The sequence below is a fragment of the Trachemys scripta genome, chromosome 1 (assembly GCF_013100865.1).
Source record: "Trachemys scripta elegans isolate TJP31775 chromosome 1, CAS_Tse_1.0, whole genome shotgun sequence".
NCBI lineage: Eukaryota > Metazoa > Chordata > Testudines > Emydidae > Trachemys > Trachemys scripta.
Window position 1 is genome coordinate 330,107,363 of NC_048298.1, and position 24,156 is coordinate 330,131,518.

General features: G+C 50.1%; 1 protein-coding gene across 1 annotated transcript in view; it reads left to right on the plus strand.

The window, feature by feature from the left end:
- The window catches only part of GAB2 (GRB2 associated binding protein 2), a 200,097-nt gene that overhangs the window by 168,104 nt on the left and 7,837 nt on the right, over positions 1-24,156 (plus strand). The window contains exons 3-7 of the mRNA XM_034759085.1: positions 5,689-5,929; positions 15,738-16,324; positions 17,377-17,471; positions 19,861-20,137; positions 23,694-23,784. Of these exons, the coding sequence (XP_034614976.1) occupies positions 5,689-5,929; positions 15,738-16,324; positions 17,377-17,471; positions 19,861-20,137; positions 23,694-23,784 (1,291 nt within the window). The remainder of the gene's footprint in view (positions 1-5,688; positions 5,930-15,737; positions 16,325-17,376; positions 17,472-19,860; positions 20,138-23,693; positions 23,785-24,156) is intronic.

Genomic DNA, 24,156 nt, shown 5'->3' on the forward strand with positions numbered 1-24,156 from the left:
CCAGGTGGAACATGATCTTTATAACAGCAACATTCACTTACATCACCCAGTTTCTTACATTCTCTTTCAATAGGATCCCCTGGTCAAGTTAGGAGAAGCAACCCTTACCTTGCGATAAGTGAGGGTTAAACACAATGGATTGTTTAGGAGGTGCTTACTAATAATCACAGAGGAAGAGAAAAGGGTGTGGACTGATCAAAATCTCATTTTAGAGCTGGTGTAACCAGAACCGGCTCCAGGGTTTTGGCCGCCCCAAACAGCCAAACAAAAACAAAATAAAAAAAGCTGCGATCGCGATCTGCAGCGGCAATTCAGCAGGAGGTCCTTCGCTCCCAGCAGGAGTGAGGGACCGTCCGCCGAATTGCCACTGAACAGCTGGACGTGCCGCCCCTCTCCGGAGTGGCCGCCCCAAGCACTTGCTTGGTAAGCTGGTGCCTGGAGCCAGCCCTGGGTGTAACGTCAACACACCCTTGTCATCAGCAAGCAGGATCGAACCTGGGACCCCAAATCTTAGTGTATGAGCCTCTATTGCTGTGTGAGCTAAAAGACACATAGTTCTTAGCCAGCGGTTCTTAAACCGTGGATCGGGACCCCAAAGTGGGGGTCACCAGGGCTGGCGTTAGACTTGCTGGGGCTTGGAGCCAGGGCCGGCTCCAGGGTTTGGGCCGCCTGAAGCAGCCAAAAAAAAAGCCGCGATTGCAATCTGCAGCGGCAATTCGGCAGGAGGTCCTTCACTCCGAGTGGGAGTGAGGGACCGTCCGCCGAATTGCCGCCGAATAGCTGGACGTGCCGCCCCTCTCCGGAGTGGCCGCCCCAAGCACCTGCTTGCCAAGCTGGTGCCTGGAACCGGCCCTGCTTGGAGCTGAAGCCAAAGTCTGAGCCCCACAGCCTGGGGCTGAAGCCCTCAAGCTTTGGTGCCCCCACGTGGCAGGGCTTGAGCTTTGGCCCCCCTACCCAGGTTGGTGGGGCTCAGGCTTCGGTCCCCCTTCCCGGGGCCGTGAAGTAATTTTGGTTGTCAGACGGGGGTCACGGTGCAATGAAGTTTGAGAACCCCTGTTCTTAGCTAAGGCTGTAGCAGACTCATGAGTCTGTAGCGGGGCTAGGTGCCTCTAGAGTGGGACAGAGGAGCACACCAAGCAGGCCTGGGTTATACTGGGAAAATTCTGACCCCAGTTACACTGGTATTTGCCAGCATAACAGAGATCAGAGTCTCCCTTTGCAGGTTTTATCTTGTATGTAGGAGCTGCACTCCAGCCACACACCCCCGTCCGCAGTCACGCCCCCGACGCACACTCTACACCGACGCTAGGAGGCTGGGGTGGCCAGTTATCTGGACTTCACTCTACCTGGACTTTCCCCAACAGTGTGGGATTTTCAAACAGCTAGTTACACCTGCTTTCTGTCTGGTGCACACTACCAGAGCAGCACATAGGGTTGCCAACTTTCTGACTGCAGAAAACCAAACACCCTTGCTCTGCCCTGAGGCCCCACCCCCCACTCACTTCATCCCCTCTCCCTCCATCATTCGCTCTCCCCCACCCTCGCTCACTGCTCATTTTCACTAGGCTGGGGCAGGGGATTGGGGTGCAGGAGAGGATGAGGGGTCCGGCTGGGGGTGCGGGCTCTGGGGTGGGGCCGGGGATGAGGGGTTCAGAGTGTGGGAGGGGGCTCTGGGCTGGGGGTTGGGGTGCTGGAGGGGATGAGGGGTCCCGCTGGGGGTGCGGGCTCTGGGGTGGGTCTGGGGATGAGGGGTTTGGAGTGTGGGAGGGGGGTCTGGGCTGAGGCAGGGGATTGGGGTGCTGGAGGGGATGAGGGCTGCAGCTGGGGGCGCAGGCTGGAGATGAGGGGTTTGGGGTGCAGTAGTGGGCTCAGGGCTGGGGATGGGGTGCAGGAGTGGGCTAAGAGATGGAGCAAGNGCAGTAGTGGGCTCAGGGCTGGGGATGGGGTGCAGGAGTGGGCTAAGGGATGGAGCAAGGTTGGGGTACTGGAGGGGATGAGGGCTCCAGCTGGGGGTGAGGGCTCTGGGGTGGGTCTGGGGATGAGGGGTTTGGAGTGTGGGAGGGGGGTCTGGGCTGAGGCAGGGGATTGGGGTGCTGGAGGGGATGAGGGCTGCAGCTGGGGGCGCAGGCTGGAGATGAGGGGTTTGGGGTGCAGTAGTGGGCTCAGGGCTGGGGATGGGGTGCAGGAGTGGGCTAAGGGATGGAACAAGGTTGGGGTACTGGAGGGGATGAGGGCTCCAGGTGGGGGTGAGGGCTCTGGGGTGGGTCTGGAGATGAGGGGCTTGGGTGCAGGAGGGGGCTCAGGGCTGGGGATTGGGATGCAGGAGGAGGTGCAGGGTGCAGGCTCTGGGAGGGAGTTTGGGTGCAGGAGGGGACTCAGAGCTGGGGCAGGGCCTTGGAGTGCGGGAGTGGTGTGGGCTCCGGGCAGCGCTTACCTCAGGCGGCTCCCAGAAGCAGCAGCATGGGGGAGGGATAGCTCAGTGGTTTGAGCATTAGCCTGCTAAACCCAGGATTGTGAGTTCAATCCTTGAGGGGACCACTTGAGGATCTGGGGCAAAATCAGTGCTTGGTCCTGCTAGTGAAGACAGCGGGCTGGACTTGATGACCTTTCAGGGTCCCTTCTGGCTCTATGAGATAAGTACATCTCCATATATTTATTTATTTAACATGTCCCTGCGGCCCTTAGATGGAGGCTTGGTCATGGAGGCTCTGTGTGTCCTAAGCGCCGCCAAACAGCTGTTAGGCGGTGGGTGGGCGGAAAGTGCTGGGAGGGAGGGAGGGAGGGGGAGGAGCGGGGACGCAGCACACTTGGGAGGTGGGGGGGAAGCTTGGCTGCTGGTGGGTGCCAGGCACCCACTAATATTTCCCTGTGGGTGCTCCAGCCCCAGAGCACCCACGGAGTCAGCGCCTATGCTGTTTGTCGTTCAGGGTCTGTGTGTGTGTGTGAGCTAGGTGAAATCTTGTTATGGATTGAGTTAAAACCTTGTTGAGATTAATGGACGTGAATGAACTCTTCAGTTAACGTAACTGTAAGGATAAATTAATCACAATTCCCCTAAGACAAAAGGGTTATGTGACCCTGCCCGAGAGTTTTAGACTGTGTGGGCAGAAGAGTTTTTGCTGAGTATTGTAAATTCAAGCAGAGGCCTATAAGTACGGTACAGCCCTGGAAGAAGCTGGAGAGAGAGCTTTTGGGTCTGATGCTGGCTAAAGAGGTTTAAGGCTGTAAGCAACAAACCCTGGTTTGGGTTCCTCCTGGGTTTGGAGGAGCAGGACTTTGTACATTCCTTGTAAATAAACAAGATTGCATCAAAGAAATATCAACCTCTATCATCTATTTCTCATCCCAACTGGAACACTCACAGGCTTTGATTAGCCACTTGGGTCAAAATGGGAATTAGTGGGTGATGTTCTTTGGCCTGTGCACTGCAGAAAGACAGACCGGCTGATCATAATCAATATCTATGAATCCCTATGGGTGGTCCCAGCAGATCACAGTAGCGGCAAACGAGCAGTTTGCACTGTTGTTGACTGTGCTGTGCCGGCTCCATGGAGAGAGGATTTAATTCCCCAGGACTGTCAATCAGGCACTTTTCCCATCAACACTACATTAGTTAAAATCACAGCTATAAAAATGGTGACTTCAGTACCATATGACTAGAGTTTTATATGCACTGTGATTACGTGTCTCGCCTGGGAGCCCTTGAAACCACTTTAACTAAACTGGTTCTGCTTTTCCAATATATATTGTCCCTTGTTTTTATGGGGCTTACAGCCTGGCTGTAAAAATTCATGCCTGGTTCAAGTTCTTGGAGCACATTTATCGGAGAGCTGGGATGACAGTGGGATTGCTGTAGGGGCATTGGGTGGAAATAGAGTTAGTATTTTAAAACATACTTTCTCTTTCAACAATAGTGCAGAGGCAATGTTAGGTAGTGGCTAGAGAAGGGGACTTTGAGTTAGGCCTTGCATCTCTTCCCACTTCCCTTGATGTAAATCAGAAATAGCTCTATTGGAGTCAATAGAGTTACACCATAAAACCAGTAGGAGAGGAGAATCAGGACTCTGGAATGCCTTCCTGCTCTGCCACTGACTCAATATGGGACCTTGGACAAGACACCTCACTTCTCCGTGCCTCAGTTTACCCTGCTGTAACTAGGATGTAATAATGATCCCAGACCGGTGTGTGGTGAGGCGTATTGAACACCTGTCTCTAACGCCTCTGGGGAGTTCTTTGGATGAGAAACACGACTTATTATTTAAAAACTCCCATTTGTAAACTGATGTTCCAGTGAGTTCATGACGATGCTAGGGCCTGATTCCTGGCAGATTTGTGCCTTGTGTAGTCATTTACCCCTATGCAAAGTGAGCACAAAAAAGGGTGTAAAATGCTGCCACTGTAGGCTGGTAACGTTGTGGACTCACTGGGCACAGGTGTGAATGGCTACCCAAGGCAGGGAAGAATCAGGCTCCCTCACCTCAGGGTGTCCCAGCAAGGCAAATGCAGCCAGCCACCTCCTTCTTGTATTCCCTCCTCAGGATCAATTGGGGCTAAGCTTGAAGGCAAGAACTTGGGAACTAAAGAACTTGTTGTTTAGGGAGGCCCTTAGGAGCCCTTCAGTGGGAGCCTGATTTAATTCTTTCCTATGCAGAGACCCTGAATTTGATTCTCCTCTCATGCTGGTTTGTCACCAGTGTGACCTCCTTGACTTCAGGGAACATTCTCCTGATTTTCACTGGAGTAAATGAGAGGATAAACAGGATCCTATTCCTGTCAAGTGCTGAGAACCTCCTGCTAGGTGACTTCCATCACCACACATGACCAGGCCCTCAGTCCATTTACTCCATGACCACATAATTCCTTCTGTTTCTCCATATTCCCCTGCAGAGAAGGTGGTGTTTGATGCTGCCAGTTTATAGTTGCACCATTGGACCCAGTTTCTAGTTCCTGGGTGTATTTGTATGTGTACATCACCTAGGTGGCTTTGTCGGCGGATACTCACTAACTTAACACCAGCACAAATAACTGTGTTTCCCTATGCTGAGGAACATGAGGGGTTCCTGCATGACTATGTCACTAATAACCATATGCAAAACCATCTCCCTCTCCCTGAACACCTGGGCATTTTCCTAAGAATCTAAAGTTCAAATTATTAAGGACAAGGTTGGCATGAATCATTAATGCTTGTGAAAGGCACCAGATGGGCAACCTGGAGAATTAAATCTTGTCTTTATCCACAACCTGGAGGGTGGGAACACTAGCTTGCCCACGCTGTCCCTGCCAATATGTTTCAGTCATGATCTGGAGGTGAGAATACAGTTTAGACTCCCATGGCCCATTCAGTGGTTGGATTGCCTGCAAAACTGCTGTTGGACTAGTGGCTTTTGCACTGTGTTATTTTTAAGTGCTTCACAGCTGAGATCTCTAGACAGGTATAATGTTGATGACTGAAAGTAAGTACCTAATTGAGTGGCAAGGGGGGTGTCACTGGGGGTAGACCACCTTCCTACAGAGCCAGGTGATGGGTGTTCTATTCCTGCCTCTGTCCTTAGCCCAGTGAGTGCTTTTGGGCAGGCCACTGTATGTCTTGCTTTCCTCCTCCACCTTTGTATGGTGCTTGTAGATCTATGGCTAGAAAGGGCTAGCGGTTTGTGTGCTAATAATCCTCATTGTATTTTTCTCACACAGACACTCTGAGGAACATTCCCTTGGTGAGCCATGGTCCGCGCTCCTCCCCAGCTGAGCTAAACAGCTCCAACCACCATCTGCTCAGAGAACGCAAGTCATCAGCTCCTGCCCACTCCAGCCAACCTACCTTGTTCACTTTCGATTCACCTGCCAACCACGTCCAGACCACCTTGTCTGCCAGCGCCCCACAGGACTATCTCTTCCTGCACCAGTGTATGAGCCGAAAATCAGAAAATACAAGGTACAGTAGGAGGCCTATGGGCAAACATAGGGGGAAACCCTGTAACATCAGCAATGATATTCCATCCTCAGAGCTATATCCAGAGGGAGCGCTGGTGGTTGGCTACAGCATAGGCATTCTGGGGGGGTCTACCTCCAGCTCTGCCACTGACTGACTACCTGATCTTGGACAAGTCACTTAATCTGACATATCTATCACTGACATCAATGAGAATTGTGCCTTGATCAAAGGCATGATGTCAGCCTTAGCGCATCAGTAAATCGAGGCAGCTGAAGAGAGGGTAATGATGGCTCTAAACTATCTTCATGTTCCCCCGATCCCCACAGCTGCTGTGGGGTGGGGTGGCCCATGGCATAATTTAGAGCAGCCTTGGGGGTCATCTACATTACACCCAGCTGTAGGGGGCTGTTCCAATGCTAGGGATTGCCAGCATGCAGCTGAACTGTGGCCACGCCCTCTCTCCCTCTCTATGTCCATGACATGCCCCCTATGCTGGAGTGCCTGAGAGGGGGCGGTTAAGAAGTGACTATGCCAGCCAAAGGAATTTTCTAACCCTTCCGCACTGCAAGAATCTGACCTATCGTTTCCAGTTTTAACCTTTAGGCAAAGCTTTCTGGACAAAATAACCATTTTTCCATTTCAAGGCACTATTGGCCACTGATGGACCTATCCCCCGTGAACTGATCTAATTCTTTTTTGAACCCAGTTGTACTTTTGCCTGCAGTTTGACACCCTTCTGACGTTTCATACGTGACTGTGCAAACCTGCTGTAACCCAGACCTTGGGTTTGCATCACAGCTGTCAGCTGCATTCAGTGCAGTATTTATGGGAGAATGGCAGCCATCCCGCCTCCCAGCCGGAAGGGCTGCCTTAAACAGTGGAGAACCGGTTTACAGAGTATAAGCAATGAGGAGGGACCACTGAGAGAATGAGAGGAGAGTAAAGGTCACAGCACAACTGGATTGCTGGGATCGGGGGCTTCTCCTGAGTCCCCACAGAATTTCCCTGCTGCATCTGTCTTTCACTAACAATAAAAAAAATTTACTTCAGATGGAATTAATGAAACATTATAAATGACCCTCCTCATGGTCCAGCTGTTAGACGCCTCTTGGAGACCAAAGACCATTCTGCACACATCCTCTGCAAGCCTAGTGACAGAGGAATCTGAGACAAGGAGGAAAGATAACAAAGGCTAGACGTCCTTGGAATAGGAATAAGACCGTCCCTTACACCAGCGACCTGGTCTAGCGCTGTGCAAATAATGGATTTTTCGGTTCACTGATAAGTCTAAAAAATTGGAGGGGGAAGAGGGAGAAATAGTTTCAGGCTGAAGTGGATACAATTATTTTTTAAATTTTCAGTGAATCGAAAAGTAAAACGAAACTTTGTTTTGGGTTGAACAACATGTTTTGTTTTGATTTTGAGCCTTTTAAATTGGTTCTGAATTGTTTTTAAAAGTAAAATTATAGGAAATTTATAAACAAAAAGTTGCTTCAGTCTGAAAATATTGAAATGTTTCATTTTGAAAAGGTTGAAATGAAACCTCCCCAGATTTTAAGAAGTTTTGTGTTTCGTTTTCAGCACATGAATTCGCAAAACATTTTCGTGTCACCAAATCAGTGTTTTTCGCTGGAAAAAGTTACACTCGAAAAATGTTGCCCCGCTCTAACCTGGACTCTATAGAAATATTTTGAGTGCCCAGAGACGCAGCTGCAGGTACATTAGCTGGGATAAAAATAATAAGGGCTGTCAACCGTCATGATCATGGTATCAGCTGATCTCCAGTAGGGGTCTGGAAGAAAATTCCTTCCCTGAAGCATGGTTACAGCCCAGAGTGAGGTGTCAGGGCTCCTTGGTACTGTTCCCATGTAACCTCTCTGGGTCTTACCCAGCTGTAAAATGGGGATAATAATAGCAATGTGGCAGCGACGTTAGGGGGAACTGACAAATTACCCTTTGCAAAGTACTTTCAGATCCTCAGATGAAAGGCAAAGCAAGGCTCTTCCTCTGGGGCATCTGGCGTAAGTCACTGTCAGAGTCAAAATACCCGGAACCAATTTCCCAGGGGGGCTGAGCATCCACTTGGTGTAATTCAGCATTGTCTTGTGATGCTCAGTCTTTGTCAAATGAGTCTATTTCTTAGCGCCATCTTGTGATGGTTTCTGTGAACAGCAGCACCTTTATCGCCACACATTGTGGGAGACGTGCCCAGACCTTAAAATAGAAACAAAACCATCTTCTCGCTGGCCTTTGCCCGCCCAGTGTACAAAAGTTACGCACCTCAGAAACAAATTGTAGCTCCCTTGTGTAATTTACTGCAGGCAAAATCTTCTCTGGAACACTATTATCAGTGGCAAAACAAGGCCACACAGGACCCTGGTTCCAGAAGAGGCTAAGGGCCCATTTCCCAATTCTGAAATCTAAAATTTTCTTTGTCCCCAAACTACCCATCACCCCACAACATCCCCCATTTCCCCTACAATGCCCACAACTCACCGAACTGCCCCCAACATACCCCACTCACCCCAACTCCTCACCCTGCAGCCCCCCCACACTCCCCACTCACCCCATAGCCCACCAACTCCCCTCCAGCCCCTCACCCACCACCCCCAGGATCTTCTGGGTCACACCAGCACCTCTCATCCCCCAGCTCAGTGCTCTGCTCACGACCAGGGGCATGTGCAGGAATTTAAACCTGTCTGCTTTTGGAGGGGCACCTGCTGTCAGCTCCCGCCACAGCCCCGGGGCTGGAGGAGCTCTCTCTCCCCACCGTGGCCCCGGGGCTAGAGGGGCTGTCAGCTCCTGCCACAACCCCAGGGCCGAGGAGCTCACTCTTCCCGCTGCAGTCCCAGGGCTGGATGAGTTCTGTGCCCCCATCGATTATTGGGGGGCGTGCCCCTGCTTGCCCTCCCTTGTGCACTCACCTGCTTCCGACATGGGCTAGGCCAGCTTGACCCAATCCCAGCCATCCATCAGTTCAGCAAATGCCAATTGTCTGCCCTGCTCTGACATGGCAAAAGCCAAATTGGAGTGATGAGTGGTGCTGCGATTCCATGTGCCAAGTTGCAATGCAACTCGCTCAGATTTGGCCAGGCCACACTCCTGGCCATGATGGAGAGGCAGCTGGACCAAACCTGAGCACCCACGCACCCAATCACAGTGCCACTCAGATTCGGCCTGGCCTCCCCTCTCTCCAATGGAGGGATGGCAGGGCAAAATTTGAGTGAGCAGCATTGTGACTCTGTGCACCAGTTGAAGTGCTGGAGTGTCGTTCTATCTGAGTAGGCCCCCATAACCTCATGGGCCCTGGTGCAACTGTACCACTTGAACCATTGTACTTATGCCACTGAATATTATTTCCTCCTAATATCTCTGTTACTGATACAACACAAGGCTGTATGATGTGTATAAATAACAGGAAAGTAACAGATAGAATCACAGGCAGACAGAAACTGTTCAAAGAAGGTTAAGGTTGCAAAGTCAACCACAGAAAAGTTAGGAAATGCCAGGATTACATAAGAACGGTCCATCTAGCCCAGGATCCTGTCTTCTGACAGTGGCCAGTGCCAGGTGCTTCAGGAGGAAAGAACAGAACAGGGCAATTATTGAGTGATCCATCCCCTGGCTTCCACGCCCAGCTTTTGGCAGTTGGAGGCTTAGGACACCCAGAGCATGAAGTTGCATCCCTGACCATCTAGGCTAATAGCTATTGATGGACCTGTCCTCCGTGAACTTATCTAATTCTTTTTTTAATCCAGTTATACTTTTGGCCTTCACAACATCCCCTGGCAAGGAGTTCCATGGGTTGACTGTGTTGTGTAAAGTATACTTCCTTTTGTTTGTTTTAAACCTGCTGCCTATTAATTTCATTGGCTGACCCCTGGTTCTTGGGTTATGTGAAGGGGTAAATAAATTAAGGGTGCCCACACAGGCGAGTGCTGAAAGCACAGGAGAGTCCATCTCCCAGCTCTCAGTTCTGCTTCAGCAGCCATTGAGGTTTGGCGAAGTTATAAGCAACTGAAAATAGGGTTTTATAGTAGAAAGCTTAGGGCAGCCTTACCTATAGGTGGTGCTATCCGCTTTCCCCCTGGTTTGGGGTGATGTTGTGAAAGTTTTGTCTAGCTCTAGTGCTGATGCCCCTGCAGCTTAAACTGATAGTGTATGGAAATGACAGGAGCAGCTCAAGCCCACAGCACCCAATTACAACCCCACAAACACCTGGATGTATGGATCATAGACTCATAGACTCATAGACTTTAAGGTCAGAAGGGACCATTATGATCATCTGGTCTGACCCCCTGCATGCCACAGGCCACAAAACCGTCCCTACCCCTTCCCTGGACTCTGCTGTTGAAGTCCCCAATCCTGTGTTTTAGTGACTTCAATTGGCAGAGACCCTCCTGCTAGTGATCCCTGCCCCATGCTGCGGAGGAAGGCGAAAAACGTCCAGAGGCTCAGCCAATCTACCCTGGAGGAAAATTCCTTCCCGACCCCAAATATGGCGATCAGTAAGACCCCGAGCATTTAGGCAAGAGTCTCTAGCCTGACCCCTGTTAGCCATTATATTATTTACCTACCATTGCTTGGTATTCCTTGGCTACTATGTTTTACCATTAAACCATTCCCTCCATAAACTTATCTAACTTAATCTTAAAACCAGTATGGAATGTCCCAGGTGATGGGGCATCCCGCCATTCTCTTTGTAGATCATCCGCATCCTAGAGATCAGGCAGGTTCTGTTTCCCTGTATCCAGCCTATATTTGCCTTTGCCAAATTTCATCCCTTTTCTTCTAGTTGCACCCTCTTGGATCACCCTAAATAAATCCTCTCCTTCTTTGGGGCTTGCACCCTGCAGATATTTGTTATGTATTGCTTGCACACCCTTGTTTGTCCTGTCACCAAGTTATACAGAATTGGGCCAGAGTTTCAGAGGATGTAAACTGCAGTAACTCCACTGAAATCCAAGGAGCGGGAGGGTTGGAGGTCTACCTGATATTCAGCATGACCATAGCATGCAGAGCAACACAGCACAGCAACAACCAAGGAGTCCTCTATGCCCACTACATTTGCTTGTGTGTTGGTATTATTTTGAACACCCACGTCTATAGCACTGCAGATTTACACAGTGCTTTGCACGCCCAGCTGAAGGCATCTTGCTTTCAAGAGCTTCCAATCTAAGTGATACAAAATAAACAAAAGCAAGTATAGGTGAGGGAGGACAACAGATGATGAGAAGACGGCAGAGACTGTTTGCAGGCTGAAGAGTATTTTAAGGAAAGATGCAAAAGTTGCCCTTCTGGAACAGTCGCTAATTGAATTAAGGGACTGATCTAGTTGAGCTAAGGCCCAGTTGTGGAGCTGCTCCAGGCACCCAACCTTCCATCAGAGCCAGGGGTAGGGTTACCATACGTCTTGATTTTCCCGGACATGTCCGGCTTTTTGGTCCTCAAATCCCCGTCCAGGAGGAAATTCCAAAAAGCCGGGCATGTCCGGGAAAATAGGGAGGGGTCGTGGGGCTTGGATCTGAGCTGGAGCCGCTGGGGCCGGAGCCGGAGCCGCTGGGACCGGTGGTGCTCGGCTGCCGGCTGGCGCCGCTCAGCCGGAACCAGGGCCCGAGCCGAGCCAGGCCAGAGCCGCTGGGCCAGGGTTGGGGGTGCTCGGCCAGGGCCGGTGCCCTGGGGCCCGAGCCGAGCTGGAGTCGCTGGGGCCGGGGCGGGCCAGAGCTGCTCGGCTGGAACCGGGGCCGGTGCCCCAGGGCCCAAGCCGAGCCGAGCCGGGCCGGAGACACCAGGGCCAGAGCCACTCGGCCGGGGAGGCCAGACTGGGCCGCGCCTCCTCATGCCCCCCACCACTGCCCCAACCCCAGCTTACCCGCTGCCTGCCTGTTTCAGGCTTCCCGCGAACATTTGATTCGTGGGAGGCAGGGGAGGGGGAGGAGCAGGGGGCGGAGCATTCAGGGACGGGGTGGAGTTGGGGCGGGGACTTTGGGGAAGGGACAGAGTTGGGGTGGGGCCGGGGCAGAGTTGGGGCGGGGGCGGGGCCCCGTGGAGTGTCCTCTTTTTGTTTTTTTAAAATATGGTAACTGTAGGGCCAGTGGGCGTCCCAGGCAGGATACGTGCTATTAGAAAAGCAGAGGTTAAGGGCTGTGCTTAGGCTTCTGCAAGAGCCTGCAATTAAGACAACCCCCTGGAATATTTAGAGTGGGCTGGGTTTTATCTGTGCTGCTGCCATTGGCGTAGGGCTGGAACCCTGCATAATGCTATGAGAACATCAGGCCAATGTTACATTATTAAAGAGAAGCAGGAAAATGGGCCAGTGCTTCTGTGACAGGATGCAGGGGCACTACCAGCTACCAAACAATGGTATTGAACCACTGTGACATACCAGGGAACAATCCAGGCTAATGAGTCACCCCTGCCCTCTAACCCGGGGTGCCCTTTACCATGGCTTGCTGCTGTAGCCTCCAGCCTGGACTGCTCACAAACAGCCTCCAGCATGCAAGTCACGCCCAGCAATGTGTGTGTGTGTGTGTGCTGCAGCCAGCCAGCCGCACCTGGACTCCTACCAGCCTGGGTTATGCTGCAGAGTGACCCCAACACACCCCCAGCCCCTGATCTTCCCCCAGAAATGTATGCCGTGTACTGCCCAGCCCAATCCTGGACAGTGCAAATATATTAGGTCCATTATTCCTTTAAGGGAATAATATGTACACAACTTGCTACCAATGTTCCCTCTATTTTTTTCCGTCCATGTGCAGAATGAATTTTGTTATGTGCAGAATCAATATTGAGGTAATATGCGGATGTGCGCCATCACCGCTGTACTTTCATGGCAGCCCTTATCCCACCAAGAGCTCACAACGTCCTACTGCTAGCACCTAGCTGGGTCTTAGGGAAGGTCTGTCTTCAGGTGACGTCTGCAGTACCTATCTGTTCATTCCTATGCCTCCTTCCACAAGGATCAGTACATGCTTCACAAACTAGACCAGGGGTAGACAACCTATGGCACGTGTGCTGAAGGTGGCACGCGAGCTGATTTTCAGTGGCATTCACGCTGCCCGGGTCCTGGCCACCGTCCGGGGGGCTCTGCATTTTAATTTAATTTTAAATGAAGCTTCTTAAACATTTTAAAAACCTTATTTACTTTACATACAACAATAATTTAGTTATATATTATAAACTTTTAGAAAGAGACCTAAAAATGTTAAAATGCATGACTGGCACGCAAAACCTTAAATCAGAGCGAATAAATGAAGACTCGGCACACCACTGCTGAAAGGTTGCCGACCCCTGAACTAGACATGTAAATGCACCACTGAAATGCAGCCACCTCTGGGGAGGAAAGTCAGCAGCCAACTAGGCCAACAGCACAGAGAGCACTGTGCAGTAGTTTGGAAAGAGAAGGGGAATTTTGGTTAGGAAGAATCTTTTCCTCTTATGCAAAATGCTTGAGATATTTAATGTTCAGACAAGGCTTCATCTGTAAAGGTCTCATCTGAATGTAAAATATAATACTGCAATATTAGAAATCAAAGTAAATGTTTCTTTTTAAATCAGGACACTAAGGCTCAAAATAATTTTTAAAAACACGCAAATTTCCCTTACTGCCATCCTCTTTTATTAACAATACAAAACACTTTAAAAGTCCTATCGACTATTCAATCTTCATGTTGTTTACATTTTTACACTGGATCATCTTGGACAATTAAAGTAGCACAGTCAAGTTCGCCTTCAGATTCTCATGCACACATACAATGTTCCAATGTCTCAGTTATTAACACACACAGCTCTGTAAATTTACACAGCACTTTACAAACAAACTTTCACTTCACATGAACTTCTCCCACTTCTTTCCATGAGGCCACTCACATGCGTAACAGCTACATGAGTAATACTTTGCAGCATCAGCCCCCTAGAAAAACCACCTGTCCTCCTGCCCACAAAAAGCTTTGCAAACACTGCTAGGGGAGGTTTAAATCCACAACAGGGAATTGTTGTCATTGGAAATCCGACAAAACAGTCACAAAAATATTTCCATGAGTCCTAGTTTTGGTCATTACCTTTTAAAACACAAATCTAAAAGCCAACCATATTTAGTGCTTTTCATTTATAAATCTCAAAGTGTTTTACAGAGGAAGGTCAATATCATTATTCCCATGTGGAAAAGGGGGAAACTGAGGCACAGTGTGGGGTGAGGTGACTTCCCAAGGTCACACAGAAACTTAATGGCAGAGCTGGGGAAAGAGCCAAAGTCTCTTGACTCCCAAGGCTCCCCCAGCTCCGGGGTTGCAGCAGGGAGAGAGAGGACTCCTCCAGCCCCAGAGTTGGGAGAGAGATGTCCCTCCAGTCCCCGCTGCAGCCACGGACTCGGGCTGGTAGAGACGTGTCTATCCCGTCCCTGCCGCAGAACCGGGGCAGGGGCCAGGAGAAAAGCATCCCCCCCCCCCCCCCCGTAGCCCTGCATGCCCCAAGCTCCTCCAAACCCCCATCACCACCCCCCACCTCACCCCACTGTCCCCACCCACCCTACACATCCTGCATGCCAGCACTGCTGGTGTGCAGCCCTTGATGGGCCCCTGTGGGGCCGCACAGGCGCGTATCTTCGAGGGAACACAGCTTGCTACCCCAAATGGAGTGACCCAGATACTTCAACTTAAACACACTGGATTAGATAAAACAATACAACAAGTTTATCAACTACAAAGAGAGAAATTTTAAGGGAGTACAAGTAATGAGGCATAAAAATCAGAAATGGTTACCAGAAAAATAAAGATAAAACGCCTCCTGATGCCTAACTTAAGAAATTATATTCGATTCAAAGCAAAGTTTTCTCACCACATGATTTCAGCAGGCTTATTGACCAAACTCTTTACGTCAGGACCCCTTCTCCCAGAGTCCAACTGCTGCTTCCTTTGTCTCTTCAGGTGCGGTGAATGTGCTGGACAGGGACAGAGAGAGAGAGACAGGTGCTTGGGGGCGGGAGGTGCCTTGTCCCTTTTTATAGGTTCAGTCCCCCTCTTGAAAAACATTTCCAGCTGAGACCCAGCAGACACAGAGTCTAATTGGAAGGATGTTCCCTGCTAGCTTTTTTTTTTTCACCTGTTTGAACTTCCTTTGTTTTCCCTCCCTGTTTGATGATTCTGTTTACTGCTTAAATGCAAATGAAGCAAAGCATACTTTCCTTTGTTTTCGGACAGACCTGTTTGCCAACTTCTGTTTGGGTGGGGTTGTGGGGTTTGGAACATAGGTTAATAACATCACACAGGGAAATCTTATAACTTCACATACAATGTTGCCACACATATTTTATCAGGACAATACTGACCCGCAAATTATGAGTTTTCCAATGGTACCTCACAAGGCATTCTTTGTACAAAAATGATAACAAAAGGGTGTGAACACAGGAGTGCATTCTGTCACAACCAAGTCATTCCTTCCACAGGGAAGGGCTCTGACTTGTACCATCAGGGAGGTGGAGTTTGCCCAACCTAGTACACAGCAGAGGGCTGGCCCCCTACACCTCAGATCCCAGGTTAACCATGAAAGCTCTGTGCCTCTGAATTCCCTTCCTCCTCCCCTCCTGTTGCTGCCCCCAGGTTTCCCCTCAGGGGATTTCGCTCTGTGGTGGAGCCAAATGAGGCAGGTGTCTTTATTCACTTGTACAGGCTGGGGAGGCACAGGGAGTGTCGCACGTGACTTGACCAGGGTCACCCAGCAAGTCAGTGGCTCTCCTGACTCCCAGACCCCTGCTGTAACCATTGGCCACACTGCCTCGGAGATCTAAGCCACACCCTTTCCTCTTTCCTAGGAGCGCCAGTTTCTCCCAAGCCACACGGTCCTCGTTCTTCATGAGGAGTGACACGGCCGTTCAGAAGCTCTCCCAGGGCAACGGACACTGTGTGAACGGGGTCGGTGGTCAAGTCCACGGATTCTACAGCTTGCCGAAGCCCAGCAGGCACAATTCGGAGCTCAGGGACAGCGCCTACGACCTCCCGCGGAGCTTTGGCTCTTACGCTCACACCAAAGCCAGCCTCACGGGCTCTGACACGGATAATGAGGAGGTCTATACCTTTAAGACTCCCAACAACACCCTGTGCAAGGAGTTTGGGGAGCTCTCCACGGACTCCTATGACATTCCCGTCACCCCTCTCTCCGTATACCAGATCCCAAGGACTTTCACGCTGGACAAGAACCACAACACGCTGGCCGTGGCCTCCAGTGATTCACCCGCTGCTCCCCCACCCCGGCCCCCTAAACCAGGGCAGATGGAGTCACGGTGGGGAAGCCCCCAGCAGCGCCCTCCGAATGGTGAAAGCATAGGTATGGTCTCTGTGGCGGCTACCATTCCCAGGAGGAACACGTTACCAGCCGTGGAGAACAGCAGACTACATCGAGGTAAGTGTTACATTTAAATGGGGGGGGGCAAGGCGTCTTTTCCCCAGATATCAAGTTGGACAGCACAGCCAAAGATGCTGACTCCATTAGAGAGAGGTGGGGCCAGATGCCCAGCCTGTGTAAATCAGCATAGTTCAACCGAAATCAATGGAGCTGCACTGGTTTATTCCAACCGAGGAGCCGGTGCTACATATTAAGAGGCTGGGCTTGTGGCATATATGAACACCCCTGAATTTTTGGGTATGTCCAAATTCTGCAGTTGGTTCTTGTCTGTATAAAGGGCTGAACCGAAACCCCAGATTCAGTCACCCCCAAACTTTGAGGAAGTTCAGATCTAGATCAAAATGCCGCCGTTCAGGCCCATTGTTTTTGCAGCTCCTGCCGGTACATTTGACTTTTAATTCAATTTATGGCCAAAGTTTTCAAAAGTTGCCACTGATTTTGGAGGCCTCGAAGTTTGGCCGCCCAACCTGAGACAACTAAAGGTAATTTTCAGTGCCCTCCAGGCCTGATTTTCAGCACTCCAGAACAGCTCCAGCTCCTGTTGACTTTGACTGGAGCTGTGGTTCTTCAGCACCTCTGAAAATCAGAGTCAGGCCTTCTCCAGCTGGACACACACATGACCATGGACTTTTAAAATGTTTATTGTAAAGCTGCAAGGAACTAACTGGCCGAGGAGAACAGTTAATGTAAGGTGAGGCCTTTCCCTCCAGGACACCCATTCCAGACTGAGCTAGGTCAGCTGCAGCCAAATGCTGCTACCGCCCTCACTACCATCAGTGAGGATAAATGAATAAAACGGCTGTGGAGTACTTAGACCGAGCTGTTTGAGACGGGATAGAAAAAAAAGAGAGAAGACTTGCACAGTTTCCAAACTCCTTGCCCAGCTACCCATGCTCTGCTAACCTAAACACACATCATTTTCTGTATAGCAATAACCAGCCATAGCTAAAGGTGAGCTGTTGAGGGCTACATGTTCAGGGGCACTATTAGAACTAGAGGAGTCACAAGCAGGCGCCGTGTGTATTGTGAATCCATGATTTGTGTTTCAGCTTCTTCCTGTGAGACTTACGAATACCCCCAGCATGGCGGCAGCAGCACAGTTCAGTCAGCAGAGTCTGTGAATGATGGGTTCAACTCATATCTGGTAAGTTGATGCTACTATCACCCACTCATCAGTGTGTGTCCTGTGTCCCTCTCAGCCACAGAGGAAGTGAGTCTGCCATCCATGTATGCGACACACACATTCCATGCCCCAGGACTGGCTTTGCCTGTGGTACAATTCCGACCGGCCCCTGAATGCGCATGGAGGATGCCATTTTGTTCTACAAAATGGCGTCCATACAACATACATGCACGGTCATGCCTTCCATGGCAAGTGTAGAATTTCGTGCCTTACTGAAAATGTCACTGTGAATCTGCTACAGCTACCAGCTTGGGGACCTAGGGCTTGAGCTGGCTCCATTGACTCAAGGGAAGTTTTGCTTTGACTTCAGTGAAAGCAGAATTGAAGCCTTCGTCCTTCAGTTCATGCTGGAGCCCTGGAAGTCTCTGGTTCAACCCTGGTGATGACCACCTTAACAGTTGTTTACTAGTAGCTAGATAAGCTCACACCATTCAGAACTGAGATTTGATTTGGATGCTTACACAAACCGTATCTGACTGGCGCTTCAGCTCAGAGAAGCATCAGATGCTTGTTGAAACATCCTGCGTTTTAACCATTGGACTAAACTACGAAGGGAAGTGATGGATTCTCCATCTCTTGATGTCTTCAGGTCAACATGGGATGCTTTAATGGAAGACATGCTTTAGCCAAACACAAGTTATGCAGGGGTAACTGGGTGAAATGTAAGGGCCTGTGATATACAGGGGGTCAGACTAGATGATTTAATGGTCTTTTCTGGAAATATAATCTATAAATCTGAATCTATGGTTCTGCAGAGCTGGGCTGGAAAGGTTGCCAGCACAGACTCTATCATGAGAATTCTGATATTTCCTGCTTCCTTTTGAACTGGAAATACCATTAAACCAGCCTCTTGCGCTGCATTTCTGTCACGGCTGGAGCCAGGACATGCAGAGATGCATGAAAAACAGAGTTAGCTGAAGTATTTTCTAACCTCCGAGAAGGTTCAGTTCAGTCTGACGTTTGCGTGAGTTTATCTGGATGGATTCCACCATCCCATCTTTAATCCCCACCCTGAACTTGGAACTCAGTGAGATGTTTTGATAAAGATCATTATCAGAGCTGTGTGCAAAATTCACAGTGGAAATTAAAAAACTCCTTTCTGAATTTGCAAAGCTTCTGCAATCATGCTCTGAGGCCACAAGAAGGGGTCCAGATCTGGGAATTCAAACCATCCTCCCAGCTCAAGTTGCTTGTGATACTCAGAGCCTACTACAGCATCTTGAAAAGCCAGAGTTCCTGAGCTGGAGGAATTGAGAGGCAGAGTTATTTGCAGGACATTATAGGGACACTGTAACGCCAGTCCACCTCACAGCAGGCTGTCCCAACTATCCCTGTGAAGGAGCCAGTGTCATGATGGGAGGTGGCTAAGGTGGAGTGGAGGGGCCAATGTATGGGACCTGCTTTCCAGGAAAGGTAGAGGAAACTGATAATTCCTCATGTACTTAGGTCACATCCGGAGACTGGATAGAGTTGTGGTTGGAGACGTGGTCATTAGAAATACTGATAGGTGGAAATGTGGTGAGGTGGCCTTGTTTACTTCTCTATTGGCTGTGAAGTTGGGCCTCAATGGACATCTAGAAGACAAACATCCACAGAGTGCTGGGGGAGGACCCTGTGGTTGTGGTACATATTGGTACAAATGACATAGGGAGGTGTAGGAAGGAGGTCTTGGAAGCTAAATTAGGGTGTTGGACCACACCTGGGCCAGCTAATCAGGGAACCATCAGGGTCTCAACGCGAGGATGAGAAGATGTTGTAGAGGGAGGTTTACATTTATTGGAGATTCCTTAAGGAAAGGGGGAGACCTGATACCAAAGGGATGGGCTTCACCTTAACCCAAGTAGAAACTAGCACAGGGGGATTATTAAAACCAGGAGCTGGGAGAAAGCTGACAGGTGCTATGGAACACTTGGGTCGGGGAAAGACACCCGCTAAGGAGGACAGGAACTGTCAGCTCCGTGGGGCAGGGATTATTTCCTCTTTCCCTGTTTGGAAAGTGCCTAGCACCCCTTAGGCAATGCTGGAAATCAATTGTAATATTAAAGGTAACTCTGCCTCTCTCTATCAGTAAAGGCTAGCCCAGAAATTACAGCTGAATGGGAGCAAAGAGAGGTTGAGGATCAGCACCAGAACTCCCCTGAACTGGAAACTGTTTGTCGTTCAGATCCAATGGCTGACGTGTGAATTTGGCAGCTTTGACCCCATCGCCAGTGTAAATGTCTGCTCACTGTGATAGGGAGGGATTACACTCTGGGGTCTAGGCCACAGTGAGTAACGCTGAATACTGCTGCTCGTATCCCATACCTCACTAAATATCTTCTTGACCCTTGACCTCCCCTGTGCTTTCCAGCAAGCCACAGTCGCTCGCTCCCACAGCGCTGACTGCGAGGACAATTATGTCCCAATGAACCCAGGCTCCTCGTCCCTGCTGAACATGGAGAAAGCGAATGACAATTCCCAGAATCTCTACATCCCCATGAGCCCTGGGCCGCACCACTTTGACCTGATGGGATTGTCCTCGACGACCCTCCCAGTCCATAAAGGAGGAGCCATTTCCCAGTGCCACAGGCGGCTGAGCGAAATCCAGCCCCCTCCAGTCAACCGCAACCTCAAACCTGACCGGAAAGGTAAGACCAGTTCCTTGGACAGAAACACCTGTACTTGAGAGGAACTCTACTGTGACTAGTTATAATACTACAGACAGCTGAATAGAGGTATCAGCTTGTGCCACATAACCATGGGGGAACAGTAGTGCACAGCCTCCAAGCAAACACGGGGAGGGGAACTCACTGCCTTCCAGAGCCCTCCAGAACATATTGACTGCCATGGCCCTGTGTGGGGCACCGGTCCCTGCCCCAGCACAGCCAGCCAGCCAGCTGCACTGGCCACTGTTAGAGCAACTCGGAAAATTACTTACGGAACAGAATATAAATGTCTAAGAAATTAAACTTTTTAACCTTTTTCCAAATCGAAAATTTTGGGGGAATTTTTGTTCCATGAGAAAGTTTGGTTTTTCAATTTGATTTGGGGGAAAAAACTGAAGTTTTGGAATTTACCATGAAACAAAAATTCCAATTTCTGAGCAGCTCTAACCAGGATCTGTGTACAGGGACAGAGCCTTAGCCCCAGCCCCACCCCCTACCCCTACTCCTACTCCTACTCCTACCCCTCCCTACTCCAATTTCATCTTCAGGGATGGCACAGTCTTCATAGCCCTTATGCACAATAAGTGGAATTCTTCCTGGCCTTTACACAAGGCCCTATAATTGGAAAGGTTCTTGCTCCCCCTCCCTCATCCTTTAAGAAACAGAAGAAATCTGTCCCATAGCAAGTAATCTGTATACCAAAAAATGTACCTTCAAATCAGCTACTATGGGCCTGCTAACGTCCCCATTGTCTTCAAAGGGAGCTAGAACAGCACTGCCTTAATAGCTGTGCATGGTCTCTCCCCAGAACCTGCCATTATAGTGAAAGGTCCAAGTGGGAAATACTGTACAGAGCTCCATCCTCCCCATGTGGTGCCACTAGGCACCACAGCTCTTTTTGTGGGGAAGGTGGTGGTGTGGTTAAGGCACTGGCGTCTGGCACTGTACGTTCAAGCCCTGATTCTGTCTCAGGCTTCCTGTATGACCTTGGGTTAGTCTCTTAGTCCCGCTGTGTAAAATGGGGATACCAGTTCTGTTTAGACTTGCAGCAGGGACTGTTTCTTGCTATGGGTCCTGCTGCACTTTGAGCCGGCAGTGTAATTGAGGAGACATACCCCTGCTAGTTCTGACCGAGCTAGCGCACTAAAAATAAAGTGCAGCCGCGGCAGCACAAGCAGTGGGAGGGGCTAGCTACCCGAGGTACGTGCTTGCGCAGCTAACCATGGTGGTTGCATTCTACTTTTAGCATGCTCGCTCCATCAGGGCTCACGCGGCGCGGGTATGTCTCCTTGTTCTGGAAGTTATACCTCCAGCTCAAAGTGGAGAGGTACACTATGGGTATGTACAGCGCCTAGCACCATCTCTGTAGCCACTGCCGTAACACCAATAATCATCTGAGTTCAGGAAACAGCAGGAGACCTTTTAAGCTGTCATGTTTTTCAATTGTCATAACTGATTAATTAACCATTAGCTTAAATCAGGGCCAGTGCCAGGCCACCCTGCTCCCCCCCCCCAGCCTGCCGCAGCTCCCCCCCCCCCCCCCCCCTGAGGCGCCCCCCCCCCCCCCGCGGCAGCTCTCCCCTCCCCCCGTCCTGAGGCGCCCCCCCCCCACCGGGGAGCCATGCTGCAGCTCCCTACCCCAGCTCACCTCTGCTCCGCCTCCTCCCCTGAGCATGCCGCCCCCACTCTAATTCTCCTCCCCTCCCAGGCTTGTGGCACCAAACAGCTGATCGGCGCTGCAAGCCTGGGAGGCGGGAGAAGTGGAGCGACGACTGCGCGCTCATGGAGGGGGCGTAGCAGAGATGATCTGGGGTGGGGAACAGCCACGGGGGGGGGTGCGCCTCAGGATGGGGGGGGGAACTGCCGCAGGACTCCCCACCCCAGCTCACCTCTGCTACGCCCCCTCCCTGAGCACGCCACCCCCACCAGCAATGACAATAATTGCATGGCGCGGCCGCTGTGCTGGGAGAGGGAGTCTAAGTCGCACATGTCAGTGCACTGCCGGCAGCCCAGCCCAGGAATGCTGTAAAAAAAAATTGGGGGCACCACTTTTTGGCGCCCCCAAATCTTGGCGCCCTAGGCAACCACCTAGTTTGCCTTAATGGTAGCACCGGCCCTGGCTTAAATTCACCATTTTGAAAATGAAATAGATTGGAATTCAGAGCACCTTGGAAAGTCTCCTGGTTTCTCACACATTCAGATGGAAGCTGCCGCCCAGTGCGGTGGGGATGAAATGCAGGAATCGCTGGGTAAATTCTCTGGCCAGTGTTACATAAGAATTCAGACTAGATGCTCTAATGGGCCCTTCTGGGCATAAAATCTATGGCTCTGTGAGATACTGATTGTGTGAGGGTGCTTTTCAACAGGCAACGAGGTGCCCAGCACATGACAGGATTAGGCCACTAGTCTGTGTTTTAAGAACATAAGAACGACCATACTGGGTCAGACCAATGGTCCATCTAGGCCAGTATCCTGTCTTCCGAAGTGGCCAATGCCAGGTGCTTCAGAGGGAGTGAACAGAACAAGTCAGTTATTGAGTGATCCATCCCCTGTCGTCCACTCCCAGCTTCTGGCAGTTGGAGGTTTAGGGACATCCAGAGCAGGGGGTTGCATCCCTGACCATCTTGGCTAATAGCCACTGATGGACCTGTCCTCCATGAACGTATCTAGTTCTTTTTTGAACCCAGTTATACTTTTGTCCTTCACAACATCCCCTGGCAACAAGTTCCACAGGTTGACTGTGCGTTGTGTGAAGAAGTATTTCCTTATGTTTGTTTTAAACCTATTGCCTATTCATTTCACTGGGTGACCCCTGGTCCTTGTGTTATATGAAGGGATAAATACCTTATTCACTTTTTCCACACCATTCACGATTTTATAGACTTCTATCATATCCCTCCTTAGTTGTCTTTTTTCACAGTATCAACGTGATAGCCGCCTATTGTTACAAAGTGCTGTATTATTACTGTTAGTTATTCCCATTCTTTCTGGACAGTAGCGCTCTCCTCTCCTTTGTAATGAGCTACATGTTACAGGGCAGATTTCCTTTTAAAATGCTTCATGGAAAACCTTCTGGTCAGAGCCCACTGCAATTAAGTGGCATGTTGATAATGTTAATTTCTGACTGACGATCAATAGAGGGAGGCTTTTCCGAGTCTAATGGGCATCAGTGTTTCTTTAATAAGCCACGCCTACATGCTGTCCTGCTGGGTGTTTTTGGGTCCTATCATTCCCATAGAAGACACATTCACCCCTCTGGGGCCCATACGATGGAACTCCCATTGGAGGCAGTGGGAGTCGGGTGTGCACATGGGAGCGATGAATTCTGCTCTGAGTTCCCGTGACCCTTGCATGAATGACTGCAGGAACGTTGTGGCTTGGAATGCTCCTTGACAGTTGATCATCTGATGATCAAAGTGTTGATCATCCACGTGACTATGGATGTCTTTGCATTTTATTTTTTAAAATACAGTGATTTAGTGTTAGGGAGAGTTTAAAGAACGCGTTCACTGATGTATAAATCCTCCTTCTGTGACAGCAAAGCCAACGCCTCTGGACCTGAGGAACAACACGGTTATCGATGAGCTTCCCTTCAAATCGCCGGTCACCAAATCTTGGTCCAGACCAACGTGAGTACATTGGGGGGAGTCTTAACTCCTGCAACACCATCATGGACCAAGCTCAGGCCGTGTCCACATTAGCTGGACTTACTTAGCTTCAGGGTGATAGATTGTGATGGCATAGCTAATGCACCAGAAGCCACATTCTAGTCTCAGTAATATCTGCATCATTCTGGAATATGGCCATTGCAGTTGATGGAGACGCTGGATTTACACCAGTGTCACTGACATGTAACTAACCCTAGATCTCCAGTGTAGGCAGCACCAAAAGGCGCCTTCGGGTTCTTGTTGTGCTGGTCTCTTTAACGTCTCTTGTTGTTAACAGGATGTGTCTTCTATCTTGCAAGGCTTGTGTTTTGATTCTGAGCTGGAGATGGGCCC